The 15,496-nt window shown below is 35.8% G+C and overlaps 1 protein-coding gene across 3 annotated transcripts in view; it reads right to left on the bottom strand.

Annotated features, from left to right (window-relative positions):
- The window catches only part of Fntb (Farnesyl transferase beta subunit), a 101,774-nt gene that overhangs the window by 41,295 nt on the left and 44,983 nt on the right, over positions 1-15,496 (bottom strand). For all 3 annotated transcript variants that reach the window (XM_090375551.1, XM_090375554.1, XM_090375553.1), the window contains one exon: positions 14,204-14,253. In XM_090375551.1, the coding sequence (XP_090231677.1) occupies positions 14,204-14,253 (50 nt within the window). The remainder of the gene's footprint in view (positions 1-14,203; positions 14,254-15,496) is intronic.

Raw genomic sequence — 15,496 nt, 5'->3', positions numbered from 1 at the left:
AAAACTGTGATCTTTAAAAATAGTGGCTACATAACAAATCTAAAGAAGCTCCTTTATTTTAAAACAGTCTGATGATTTACAAAAGATTTTAAAAAATGGGAAAATGAGAAAACCAAGAACAGGGTCTGCAATAGACAGAAGTTTGAGATTTATTGCAGAATAGAAATGATCTCTCTCTTTTGCTTCATTGCACCAAATTGCAAAATGTTCTATAATCACATACATTTTTATTCAAAAGAACCCACAAAGTTACTAGCAATTTCACATACAAAGAAAATTCTCTACAAAAAAATACATTTAGTCATATCAAATTCATTGCAAGGAATGAGGGGCTTATGACATTTTTGCTGTTCACGGTTAAAAATCTTCTGCACTGGTAGTTCTCAAACTGTGGTCTTTAAAAACAGTGGCTACATAACAAATCTAAAGCTCCTTTATTTTAACAGTCTGATGATTTACAAAAGATTTAAAAAAATTGGAAAAAATCAGAAAACCAAGAACAGGGTCTGAAATAGACAAGTTTGAGATTTACTGCAGAGTAGAAATCATCTCTCTCTCTCTCTCTCTGGTTTCACTGCACCAAATTGCAAAATGTTCTATGATCACATACATTTTTACTCAAAAGAATCCACCAAGTTACTAGCAACTTCACATACAAAGAAAATTCTCTACAAAAAAACACATTTAGTCATATCAAATTCATTTCAAGGAATGTCATGAAGGGCTTATGACATTTTTGCTGTTAACGGTATAATATATTTTACAAAGTTCAAAACCAAAAATTAAAGTTAATCTGCTATTTAAGTATACATTATCACCATGCCAAAGTAAATTATTTACTGATATCTGTAATTTTTTTTGCATTTACTCTGATCCAAGCACGAGGCGGGATTCGAACCCATGACCTTTGGGTTGTCAGGCAGGCACTTTACCCACCCAGCTAGCCCGGTCGGCGATATCTGTAATTGCACACAACAGGATCTGAGAGAGAAAAGGAAAATGTACGGCAAAATCTACTGTTCCCTTTATCATGTCATCTACAAGCTCCTTTCTGATGACTGAATAAAGACTTTCTGTGCTCTTCAATTCTGCAAGCAGAAGAGTCAGCAACAAGATAAGAGCAGTTATTGATAATGTTATGTACCAAAAAAAAAAGTTTGTTTACATTTAACTGTTTCTTATGTGTTTTGTGTCTAATGACATCATTGGTTTTTCTCTAGTGTCAATAATTTGGGAGCAACTGAAGGTTTTATATTTTTGAAACATTTATATGTACTACATAAGTGTGTACCAACACTGTTATATATAGAAAAATGAGGTATTTGTAAAATAAGTCCTCTCTGCACTTTGCTATAGCTACCAAACAAAGGTGCAAGTTATCTTTAGACTTGTTCTGCTATATGTGTGAATATTATAGAAGTCCAAAGTAAGTGAAGCATAACTTTAGCGGTGGCCCCAATTTTTGCAGTGCATATGAAATCTATCCTGGAACACCTATGGATGATCAAGACAAGGCACCTCATTTCTGCTGTGGTAGTTGCAAGTGTATGCATTTTGCCATACTTTAAATATAGAATGAGTTCACGATCCAACATGATTGTTACTTTTGTATATCAGATATATCAAAGTTTAAAATGTCTACAGATCAAAAAGTTATAAAGTATCTCAGCATATCATCTTCTATTGCTCTGGTGCCACACAGCGAAGACCTGTTAATTCCCAATTAGTTTTCCACAAAAGTCTTCAGAAGTGGATGATGAATCTGGTGAATATGATAATTGAGTCTACACCTCAGAAGCCCATTCAAAGTAAAATGCCATATTTCCCTAATCAGCAAGAATTGGATTACTTAGAAAGAGACACAAGTCTGACAAAATCCGATGCAGAACTCCTGATATCCCAGCTATAAGATGTCTATATGTAGGAAAAGACATATCACTTATGCAAATTTTACACTGTTGCTGAATCCCTGTGCTACTATTTGATTTTATTGGTCTTTATGAAGAAATTGGTACTAGTCACAATCCAAAAGAGTGGCACCATTTCATAGTGGATAGTTCAAGTTAAAATTTGAAAGCCATGTTGCTTCACAATGGGACTTCCCATTGTGAAGTCCAAATACACCGATCGATTTCAACTGTACACTTTGTTTGTATTAAAGAAGATGAAGTATAACCAGTATAAATGGGATGTGCGTAGGCATTTCAGGATGCTGGGGTTCCTTCTGGGTTTGTAAGTGGTTTAACTAAGTTCCCTCACTTTCTCTGCCTCTGGGAAAGAAGGGCAGTAGATTCGGCAATACAGGAAAAGGGTTTCCAGAATTGAATTGCAGTCTGGCACACATAACGTAATAAACAATCCCTTAGTTCTGATAAAATTTTGCTTGCACCACTCCAAATCAAGCTGGGACTTGTCAAACAATTTGTTCAGAGCACTATATCCTCATTGTGACGATCAGAGCACTATATCTTCATTTGAAATACAAGTTAAAGCAGACATTGGCTTTGCAAGAACTGAAAAATAAAATAACTAATGCTGAGAGAAATGCCTGGCAGTTGTTTTGACTTGTAGTGAATGGCTTTCTTTGTAACACTAAGAGTAAAAATTAAAATAAAACTAGTTTGCAGGTTGATTGAAAATTTGAGAAAAATGAGATGCCGAATGTCAGTCAAACTCCATTACTTACACTCTCACCTGGATTTCTTTCAGAACAAATCTGGGTGATATTAGTGAAAAGCATGGGAGGAGATTCCACCAAGAGACATACAGTCAATGGAAAGGAGGTACCAAGGAAGGTGGGATGAAGCTATAGGAGTAGCTATATTTGGTTCTTGGTTTGGGATGATCACACTGACCTCAGAAAATGCAGATAAACAGAACCTTTTAAAAAAATTGTTGCATAGTGTAATGATAGTTAAACAATCTCATTAAAACAAGATAAATTATTTTCTCAGATATTTTTATTAATTACTGGAGCTGGTTTTTTTTTTTTTTTTTGCCCTTCTTAAAATACCGACAGAGTTAAAAAGATCAGCCAACAAGCATACTTATAGCGATAGTAGTTAATTATTTCATGTAGAATGCCACACAATCTTAAAATAAAATAATCAAAATAAGAAATAATGTTGAATTACACTGGGCATTGATTTGGGTCTTACCCCTTCCCTCAAAAAATGTGAGAAGCACTGTTAAACAGATGAACAAACTCAAACAAAATGTAAGAAGAAGAAAATACTAAAGCAATCTAATAATGGATTTAATGATTTCTAAAACGTTAACAATTTAGTGTATAAATTGAAATCTAGAGGACCGTATGTGATGATCTACTCTTGAAACCTTACCAGGGGCTCGCATTTGGTGAGCATGGGCTTGGCAAACCCAGGGTCCTGAGCTGGATATCATCATTCTTCTTTTTCTTGGTGATTCTCTCTCTATCTCTCAGGGTAATACAGAATTTTTTTGGTGCAGAAAAAGCCTTAGGCTTTTTTGCACCATATGGCTAATATAATAATACTAAATAATAAAAACCTTCACTTGTGGTAACTAATTGACTTACATGCTGATTACAGTTCTATGCTAATGTACAGAAACAGTCAGTATAGGACTGTGGGTGGCATGTAAGCTATTTTTAGTTTTTTGTTATTTATTACCAAAGAGGAAGAGCTCATAATGGTGCTACAAATTCAAGTAAAAATATATGTTAGATATATTGTATGAAATTTTTAGTTAGAGTGTATGTTTTAAATATTAAAATTTAAAAAAAAATCTACTGCTACAAAAAACACTGCAAAAACGTGTATGATACCTACAGTTCTGTAGTTATAAAATGAAGTATTTTTTCACATATATATACACAGTAAGACCCCTGTATCCACGGGGGATATGTTCCAAGACCTGCCATGGATGGCTGAAACCACAGATATAAGTGAACACTCGCTGATTCCATATATAACATGATTTTCTTGTACAAACATACATATAATAAAGTTTAATTGATAAATTAAACACACAGTAAGACATTACCAACATTAAATACGGTAATAATAAAGTACAGCAGACTCTCGATTTATTGGGACACTTCAAGAATTCAAATAAAAAAAAAATAATAATAAATAAATAAAAAAAAAAAAAATCAACCAGAAATCAAAATTCAAGTAATAACTAGAATAGGTATAAACAGATATTTTGCAAGTCGTAAATAGCGACAAGAACAGCCGTTATAAGTCGTCATCGGGAGATTAGTGTACCTATTATCTTGCAACCCCCACTGTCTTTACACCTACTGCTAAAAAAAAAAATTTAAAAAACACCAAATGTTTAGTTTGTTTTAGTGCGTTGCGTTGATTGTTGTGTTCTGTCGCACTGCAAAAGGACAAGTTTTGTTTCGTTATTTATGTCAGGGATGTTGAAAAATTTTTTTTTTTTTTTTTATATAGTAACTTTTTTTTTTTTTTTGTTTAGAAATCGTGAAAATGATGGGCAAATGCAAGAGTTATGCTTTCAAATTAAACAAAAACTTGAAATTATTCAAAAGTTTGGAAACTGTGCATCCATTAAATCTCTAAACAACCATTATAATGTTGGTGACCAAACCATACGCAACAAAGGGAACCTATTCGATTTAAAATCGACATCGTAAAAAATAAAGGGAAGCAACATGCAAGTAGTACGTGTTAATTTTTTTTTTTTTTTTTTTTTGTGGTTAACCGAGGGTAACTGAATCAGTGGATAAGTATAACACCTCCATTACATTATATATATAATGTAATGGAGGTGTTATACCTGTTCTACCACTCAAATTGAGGTTTAACTGTACTGATAAGATTAGAGACTAGCTTGAAGTGATTTCCTGTCCTTCTGGCAAAAGTAAATAATGCGCTCATTATTTATGCACTTTTACAAAGTGTTGCTAAGAAATGGACCTCAATTCTGATTTAAAATATTCTACAGATTTGTTCTTTATTAAAAGAGATCACTTCCAGATTCTTCCATTATTATAGTTTCATACTTTGACAATTTATACAAAACACACAGAAAGTTACTATCAAAACGTTCTAGTTTAGGATGTGTTCTGAATATGAGTCTTTTTCTTCCAGTCACATAGGTCCCTGAGGAGCTGTTGTAGCCACCGACAAATTTCTCCAACTGCATTGATCGGTTGTCCATGTGTGCTATAAGAGCAGCATTGCCAAGTGTCATGCCCAGAAGTTCACTGATCCCATCCTTCTACCTAGTTGCAGGTCTTCCCCTGCACCTCTTCCCCTTGGCTTTTCCTTCCATTATATTCTTCAACGGAAAGTTTTCCCTTCTTACTATATGACCAAAAAACTTCATAAAACTTGATTTCTTCCAACATTTCAAATGCCTCAATTTTCTTCCTGTCAACTCTTTTCAGATTCTGTCCTTCACATCCATAAGTGGCAACTGGAAAAATTAACGAATCAATGATTCTCAGTTTTGCCTTTAGGGGCAGATCATGATCTCTCCATAATTTTATCAGGTCAGCAATCGACGTTTTAGCAATTGCCGGTCATCTCTTTATATCATTTGAGCAGTCACTATTTTTATTTATTCTTGACCCTAAGTAATCAAATTCATCAACTTCTTTGATATCTTGCCCATTAACCTTCACTTTACTGGAACAGAGATTATCACCACTCACCGTAATTTTAGTTTTACACACATTCAGAAACAATCCTTTTTTTCTTACTTGCTTCGCATACTGTCCTCAGTTTCTTTCAGATGATCCTTAGAATTACAAATTAGCACAGTATCATCTGCATAATGAAGGTTGTTTATCTTCATTCCTCCAATTTTGATGCCAGTCTAAATCTTCCAAAGCTTCACGCATGATATTTTTGGCATAAACATTAAAAAGGTGAGGTGACAAAATACAGCCCTGCCTTACACCATTACCTATTGTGAAAAAGTCATGTTTCCCATGTTCGTTCTCACAGTTCCTTGCTGTTCCTGGTACAGTAGCTTAATCAGCCAAATTATGTGGATTGGGAAACCCATAATAGTCATCATTTCCCATAGTTTCTCATGTTGAACACAATCAAATGCTTTTGCATAATCTATAAAACACAAAACGACTGGAACATTGAATTCTTTGCATTTTTCAATAATCAGTCGTAGTTTCATCCCCTTCTGAAACCTGCTTGCTCTTCTGGAATTTCTTCAAGTTTTCTTGAGATTCTGTTTAATATGATTTTAAGAATCTTGCCAGCATGAGAAATTAGGCTAACAGTCCTGTAATTTGAGCAAATTTTCAGATCTCTTTTTTTTGTAAGGGGATGAAAATAGATTTCTTCCAATCTGATGGCCACCATGTCCCGTTTCCCAAATTTTTACAATCATTTTATGAAAATACTCTGTGCCCTTCACACCTGTAGCTTTAATCAATTCCAAGTGACTTGCCACACGTTAGTTCTCTGATGGCTTTTTCAACTTCTTCCTTCAGTGGTACTGGTTCATGATCACACTCTTGAAAAGAGGGTGGCAGCTCATTAGTGCCAGCAGGTGCTTGGAAGAGCTGCTCACAGTATTCTTTCTACCTTCCATGTGGAAGGTGGAAGCTTTTGTGGAACTTTTGTCTTTCTTTACACTTTCAATTGATATAATCTTGTTTATCCTGGCTTAAACAGTGCTTGATGACTTTGCTTAGTTCCTGATACTCTTTGTTTCCTTGTACACCCCGGGCTTTTACAGTTCTCTGTTCAATAAGTTTAAAAGTGTCTTCTGTAATCCATGGCTTCTTGATCTTTAATTACATCATACATCTTTTTAGTGTTGTTTCGTTTGTTTTGGTATTTGATTTCTTTACACTTTCAATTGATATAATCTTGTTTGAACTGGCTTAAACAGTGCTTATGACTTTGCTTAGTTCCTGATACTCTTTCCTTGTAAACCCTGGGCATTTACAGTTATTCCCTGTTCAATAAGTTTAAAAGTGTCTTCTGTAATCCAAGGCTTCCTGATCTTTGACCTTTCTCTTGCTGAATCCTTAATAATGCTTTTTGTATTTTCCCGCATTTCCTCAGGCAGCATATCGTCATCTAGTTCTAATAGAGCTTGAAAACAATTGCCCGTTTCAAGCATATAATCGTTTGGAATATTTTCTACATCCAATCGTCTAGGGAAAACCTTATTCATGATCTTTTTCAGCTTCAGCTTGAGAATTACGTGGAGTAGCTGATGATCACTGCCACCTTTGCTGCATAAGGATATAATCAATCTGATTCCTTGTTTTATGATCAGGAGATTTCCATGTGTAGAGCCTTCTCGGGTGCTGCTGAAAGCAGGTGTTACATATGACAAGACTGTTCAGATGACAAAATTCAATTAAACTTTCACCCTGCTCATATCTAGTGCCAAGACCAAACCTACCACATTCCGGACTAGATGAAACTGTCTTGCCTATTTTTGCATTAAAATCGCCCAGGAGTATCAAAACATCCTTTTTTTGGGACCAGATCAAGAGCCGATTGGAAATTTTCATAATAAACATCCATATCTTCATCTGTGGATGTTAATGCATATGCAACGTTAATGCATATGCAATGTTAATGCATATGCAACATATGAATGTTAATGCTAAATAGAGATAGGCCTAATATTGTTTGCTCTTTTGGGTTTGCATGCCTAGGGATAGGAATAACTGTAGCATTTCCAGTCTGATGGTACATAAGCTTGAGTAAGGGGTTGATTGTAAAGATTTGGTACAGAATCTCAAGGAATATAAAGCTACCAATTTTGAGGCAGCAGTTGGGGATATGATATCATCAAGTTATATTGCAGAGAATTATGGAAAGGAGTTAATTAGCCACTTTAAGTTGGACAATGAAATAGAAATTTTAGATTCTCCATGACATGGCATGGGGAATCCTTGAATATGGGCACTGCATCGGTGGATGAAATAAAACCAAATATGGTAACATGATCTGCTTGGGCCTCTAGGTAGAAGTCTTGAGGGGAAAGATTTTTTGTGAAAAAGTGTCTCTAGTGACCATTGATAAATTAAGTTAGAACTGCTGCATTCATAGCAGTATTGAATAGGTTAGGAAGTCTGATACTGATAGGATACCATGGAAGAGAATAGGCAAATGTCTCTACTTCATCAATTCTCAGGAGATATTGCATGAAAATAAAACACAAATTTATAAGGGAAATAGAGTGGGCCAGTAAATCAGAGAGTCTTATAATGGGGGATTTTAATTTCCCAGATATTGACTGGAATTTGTGGGTTGGTCACTCGCACACTAGCAAGGCTTTTGTGGATTTATTGGATGATTGTTTTCTACATCAGCATGTTCGTGAGGCAACAAGAGGGAGCAATACTCTTGATCTGATTATCAGTAGTGATTCTTCATGCATTAAGAATCTGCAGATAAATGAACCACTAGGTGGCAGTGATCACAGTGTGTTGAAGTGGGATTTACTCAAGGAGGTAACTACCATCAGAGGTAGAGGGAAGGGTTTTTGTTTTCGTAAAGGCAACTATGATGGTCTGAGACAGTATTTAAATTCTATACAGTGGGACCAACTGACGATGTTACCAACAGCAAACTCAAAATGGGAAGCATTCAAGGAACTAATCTTGGAGGCTACCAGGCTTTACATACCAACTAAGAAATATTGTTCAAGGTTTAGGCCTAAATGGTTGTCAGATGAACTAATGAGACATGTGGCAGAGAAGAAAGATGCATGGGATACATACAAATTAATGGGTGACATGGAAGCCTATGATAGATATAAGTTGGTCTGTAACCAAGTCACAAAGGAGATTAGGCAGGCAAAGGCAGACTACGAAAAATCCTTGGCAAAGGATGCAAAGAAAAACAGAAAAGAGTTCTTTACATATTTAAACTCAAGAAGGAAAGGGATGAATCAGATTGGTCCACTGGATATTGATGGTTCAACAGTTGAGGATCCTGCTCAGGTGGCTAACAATCTAAACGAGTATTTTGCATCTACATTCACGCATGAGGAGTTATTCAGGAAGGAGAATGATCTAGGTAAAGTAAACATTGGCAGGGAGCTGGATGATTTTGTAATAACTGAGAGGAAAGTGGAGGAGAGATTGTTGAGGATAAACATAAAAAAGGCACCTGGGGTGGATGGGATCTATCCAGTTATATTAAAGGAGGCAGCAAAGGAAGTAAGCAAACCCCTAGCCATAATTATGAGAGCTTCTTTGGACTCAGGGGAGGTACCCATAGACTGGAGATGTGCAAATGTAACCCCAATTCACAAAGGAGGATCAAAGGCTGACACAAGTAATTATAGACCTGTTAGTTTAACTTCTGTTCCGGGTAAATTAATGGAGGCACTGGTTAAAGAAGCACTGCAGGATCATCTAGACAAGAATTCAGTTATAGCTCAGACGCAGCATGGTTTTGTTAAGGGCAGGTCTTGCCTGACCAATTTGATTGGATACTATGATGTAGTCACAAAAGAACTGGATGCAGGGAATAACTTTGATATTATATATTTGGATCTTAGAAAGGCTTTTGATACTGTTGCACATGGAAGACTGCTGCACAAATTGGAGCAGTGTGGCATTGGAGGCAAATTGCTGCTATGGATAAGGGGATGGTTGAGTGGCAGAAGACAGAGAGTGGTAATCAATGGACACTGCTCAACGTGGACTAATGTTATTAGTGGAGTCCCTCAGGGTTCAGTGTTGGGTCCGTTGTTGTTTTCGGTGTTTATGAATGATATTGATGATGGGATATCAAGTTTAATGTCCAAGTTTGCAGATGATACAAAGGTTGGCAGGGTTGTTAAGGACACTACTGACGCTATGCTGCTGCAACAGGATCTGGAAAGGTTGAACAGATGGGCTGAGAGGTGGCAAATGAAGTTTAACATTGACAAATGTAAAGTACTACATATGGGAAACAGTAACCCCAGAGCAACGTATCAACTCTGCGGTACTATACTGACAGTGGTGGAGAATGAAAAGGACCTGGGGGTAATTGTGCAGGCAGATATGAAGTTCTCTGAGCAGTGCAGACGAGCTGCAAGAGTAGCTCATGGTGTCTTGTCAATGATATACAGGAATTTTTCTAGCAGGGATAAGGAGGTGATTATTCCCTTGTATAAGGCAATGGTTAGGCCACATCTTGAGTACTGTATACAGGTCTGGAGGCCTCATTTCAAGAAGGATGTAGAGCTGCTGGAACGGGTACAGAGAAGGGCAACAAGATTAGTGAATGGAACAAAGGGTTGCTCTTACGAAGAAAGGCTTAAGTTTTGCAAATTACAGAGTCTGGAGACTAGGCACCGGCGAGGTGATCTGATAGAAGTGTATAAGGCTTTGAATGGGTTGAGCATGCTCAATGCCAATGGGATTCTTCATCTTGCTGAGAATAATCACCTCAGAGGGCATAAATTCAAATTGAGGAAGGACGGATGTCGGATAGATGTGCGGAAATTTGCCTTTGGCCAGCGGGTGGTTGGTTGGTGGAACCGACTTCCATCACTTGTTGTTGAAGTTGATAGCCTAAACAAATTTAAAGCTCAACTGGACAGGTATTTCGAACGAACGGAGGGGTGAAATGGGAGTGGTGTGTTTTTTTTTTTTTTTTTTTTTTTGGCTGATGCTGAATAAGCTTGCTTTCTTGCATCATATGCCTCTACTAATGCTAATGCTAATGCAACTAAAACTGAGATTTACTGGCTGGCTCTGTTATGTTGTTGTTATTTGGTTTTTAGGAGCATTAGCAACTAAGGTCATATTGCTCCAGGGATATGGTCATTCCCTGACCTTTCAGCATCCTCTGTATTTGGTGATCACGGGCTCGAACCCCGGTCTAATCAAGAAGCGTGTGCTATGCACTGCTGCTCCTGCCCACCTGGCTATGGAGGTGCCATAGCTGGCTCTGAAGTCTGTCATCATTCTACTAGTAATAGGATTGTATCCAAGAAGAGACCTCGAACATTCCTTATTCAAAATGACAGCGACACCATATTCTTTTACTTGGTCACTTCCAGGAAAAAACAACCAAAAACCCATTTCCAGTTTTGAAATGACCTTGTCCTGTCCACATAACTTTGGTTTCTCCTAAAATTCAAATTTATACCTATCGATTTCATTGATGATCATATAAATCTTGCCTTCTTTTAAACCTTTTACACTCCATGTGGCCACGTTTACCCTCTTCTTTCTTAAATTTAATTTTGCAGGGCACACAGTAGCATCCGGGATCTGGTTAACAGCAGTTTTTGGAGCTGTTTTCGTTGTGGTCTCTGTGGCATCAGATAATGTGGTGGTATGCCATTGCCTACCACATGGCCAATTTTGAAAGGGGCCGGCTTTAATCATAGGAAGCATCATCGTGCATCTCACAAGATGCTCGGAAGAGAAAATTGACTACAGCAGAGCCCTGCTTATTGCAGAAAGGCTGATTACAGCTGGCTTTCGCTTGGTTTCCAGAGGTTGTCATTTATATATATATATATATGTATCTATATGGATATATATACAGGTGACCCCCGCTTAATGCTGATAATTCGTTCCCGAAAAACAGAGCTCTAAGTGAATCAGTGCTAAGCGAACGCTGTATTCCCGTAATGTAACGTGTATTTGTGAGTCGGGGGTCTATGCCATAAGATATTTCCTAATCAATAATAAAGGGTAGTGAAAAGACGCACAAACGTCGGTCAAAATATGTATATACTTATGTGGTAATTAACTACATTACGCATCAAAATTAAACTTAAAATCATGAATTTATTAATCTTCCTCTGGGCCCTGGGCTGTTGAGTTTTCATAACTTTGGTCGATTTTGGGTTGTACTTTGGCTGTCCTCCTAGTAAACTAAAAGGGGTTTTACTTTAAAATCCCCGCAGCATTACCACCCAACAATAAAGTCAACCAATCCTTCACCGCCTTGAAGCGTGGCATGTTTTTCTTCTTTTGATATGAAACTTCTTTTAGGCATTCGTTTCCAAAAAAGTCCTTTTTTTTCATCTATGTTAAAAGCTTGTTGAGAAGCTTAACACCACTCTTCAATAATTTTTAGAAGTTCTTTTTTGAAAGTTTTGGCTCCTCCTTGATCTGCACTTGCAGCTTCTCCTTGGATTTTAAATCTATCTTACCAGCCCTTACTAGCTTTAAATGGTTCCACATTTTTTTTTTTTTTTTTTTAAGGTGAGCTTTCTTCAGATCATCATATAGGCTAATCACTTTTTCTTTAATAACATTTAACTTAATGGAATTGTGCATTGGATATTATCTTCAATAAAATTATTTAGAAGTCTCTCCATTTCAATTATAATAGCCGGCCTAATTGCTTGCAGTGGAACAGCTGTTTTTCCTGCTGCTAAAATTAATTCTTTATTTTTTATAATTGTTCTTACAGTTGAACCTGCCAGTCCTAAATTATTGCACACATCCACTTGTAGTTGAACGGAATCGGATTTGCTTCAAAACATATAATTTAATTTTCAATTTTTGTTCCTTTTTAATTCTTATCCACCATTATTAATTTTCAAAAATGTAACTGTGTTGCATTAATTATGATACGTTTGAGTAAACTGTACGTTACAGACGATGTCTAACACTGTACAGAGCAATGACTAGACTTCGGATAAATGCATATAACGCAAATATTACAAGCAATATACTTGATTACTTTTTAAAGTGTTGATCGTAACAAGTCACCATAGTGAAATTAAATTAGTGTGGGAGAAAATTTCGCAAGTCAGCGCGGGAAACTTTGCTATTCATTTGAATTAAAACTATCGACTACATCATTTGTTAAACATGCCAAAAATTCAATCTGTACACTGGTAAAAGAGCATTATAGTGAGTTGACAGCATTAGAGTGAGATATGGGATAATATAAAAACAGCGTAATAGCAAATCAGCGTAGAGTGAACCACATTATAACGGGGGCCTGCTGTGTGTGTGTGTGTATATATATATATTTTTTTTTTTTTTTTCAGTATATTCGCACAATTAATTTTTATAACTTATTCAATGAATTTATTCCTAAGGTGACACTGATTTTATACGTTTTTAAATATTCACTCCTATATTTCAAAATTTTTAAATTCCTTTCATACAGCGTTAAACCACTGCATAATCTTCAGTATTCTTCAAACGCACTAACTGTTAAAGTTTTATTTTAGTCTTAGAGCCTAAATATTTACCAATCAGACATAAAATATATGTCTAATGAATCCTCTTTATCTGTTCTTCCTTATGGTAAGATGTATTTTCAGTTTTTTGTGCTTCAGACCACCAAATTTTAATAAACAGATCATTTAAACATAAACACACCTTAGTCCACACATTCAGTAGAAATTCCCAATAGTGTGCCACAAAAATTTAACACAACTCGCTTTTCCAGTGAGTTTTGCTGATGTGTGACTCCTGCTCTCATAGCTGATCAGAATAACTCTGGCAGTGATTATCGAAATAATTCAATACAGCACACCACTGAATATAATTGCTTTTAGTAGGTTTATTCTTGGGTTTGTTCCTGTAATAGTTTGTAACATTAGTGCTATTGAAAAGAGTAAATTTATGATCATCAGTGAACCTTCTATAGTTGCAGTAGAATCATATGCAGTGAACTGAGATTAATGAGTGCATAATATAGTTTATTCTCTCAGATTTTAAAAGTTAACCTGCATGTGGAATGATAAGTATAGACAGAAATGGATTACTGCCTTTACATATTGTGTTGTCAAATCTCCATTGTTTTTTAATATACTTTGATATAGTACCTCAAGGGCCAGAAGAATTTCATAAATTTCATCTTCACTGTAACTGCCCCAATATACTAGTCATGCAGTTTTTGTGGTGCAATAGGGATATGATCTTGCAAGCATGTATATTTGATTGCTGCATCAGTGAAACTAAAAGTAGGATAGAAGGAGATTGTGGCACTGCATAATCTTATTAACTTATTGTTTTGGCATTCAATATCAAAGGAGGACAACTTCATCTCCCATCACTGCCAAACCCGAATCACAAAATCCATGTCTTTTAGTGAATTGTGAACAGAAAGCACAAACCCTTCTGTCATTATCCAAGCTGAAAAAACATAGCAAATACTCAAATACTTACAGTAATATGCTGTTTTATGAAATTCACTTCAAATTCATTTTATGAAATTCATTTGACTATAGCCTAATAAATATACATTGTATACTACAAACTAACAAAAGTAGCATTTTATTTTCTTACCTGCAAATCCTCCATCTGAACATTGGCATTTTTTTAAAAACTGGGCAACACTAAAATTAAATAATTACATCAATCACTCCACTGAATTGCTCATATTTCTATTTAATAAACAAAATATGCATTAATTTTCAAAAAATACCGCATCTTGAAAATTTACCATCTTTCAAATTCTTCTGTAAATGAAGAACATTTTGGTATGCAAACTGATAGTTAAATAATTGGTGAACAGATAGAGTTCAACACTGTTTTTAAATCTGTTCAATATTATAAAACACAAGACCCACTTTAAAAGTGTATTGTCATACCCTGATCTAAGTGGTCATGGCACACTGTAGCCTCAGTTGCTTTTGCACCAGAAAAAAATCAAATCAAAATCAAACCTTGATCTGGCTGTGTAAACACTGTATAAGACTTTCAAAATAAGGAACAGTTCATTTACTATGTCTCATATGAATAATGTTTGTCAAAAACTCTTCCATGGCATGTAATTCAGATTACTGCTATTTATTTCAAATGTGATGCAATTATTGCCCCTTCATCACTTCCAAGCCCAAGTATCTTATGTGAAAATACACGATAAATGATTGAATCCATACACTGCAACAAAAAATAAATTCCTTGTTACTAGATGGGCACTATTAGATCACCTGTCACAAAGTGGCAAAAAAGGATTTACAGTGACTGGTAATGCTGCTGGCTACCAGGTGGTCTTACCAGAGTATAAGGAGAAACTTTTTGTACAGCATATGGATGCAAGCAGTGCATTTAAAACATGAGGTCAGGAATGCTCAGCATTTTAAGCAGGCAGACCACATCAGTAGAGAGGCCAGAATATTCAAATGTCTAAACAGTAAAACAAAACTGAACGTTACGATAAAAATAGCCTTAACTGTACTATTAATGTGAAACCTGGGCCTGCCTTAGTTCCACAAAAGAGTTAATATTTAATTACATTTCTGAAATATCAATTTCCATTACATCATGCAAATGTGCCCAGTGATTCATTAATAGAAATTTGAATTATTTTGTTTCATATGTGGAAAATTCTTTTCAACTTTGCTTTCAATGTGCTAACCAAATATGTTTGCCAAATTTGTGCTAACTTACATAACTCAGAGAACTGAGATACTGGTCAGGAAGTTTCTGTTGGCATTGTTTGTATTTAAGTGGTGAGTGATATCATACCAATGCCACTTTTCATTACTTTACAACCTTGCCTTTCTTATTCATAAATGTTTTTATTTCCAGCCTCAAAGCTAAAAAATGTAGTAGTGGCATGTGATGCAAGAAAGC

This window comes from Mastigoproctus giganteus, chromosome 6 (genome assembly GCF_048544385.1).
Source record: "Mastigoproctus giganteus isolate SK-2022 chromosome 6, ASM4854438v1, whole genome shotgun sequence".
NCBI lineage: Eukaryota > Metazoa > Arthropoda > Arachnida > Uropygi > Thelyphonidae > Mastigoproctus > Mastigoproctus giganteus.
Note: the sequence above shows the minus strand (reverse complement) of the source record. Positions and strands in the feature narration are given on the sequence as shown.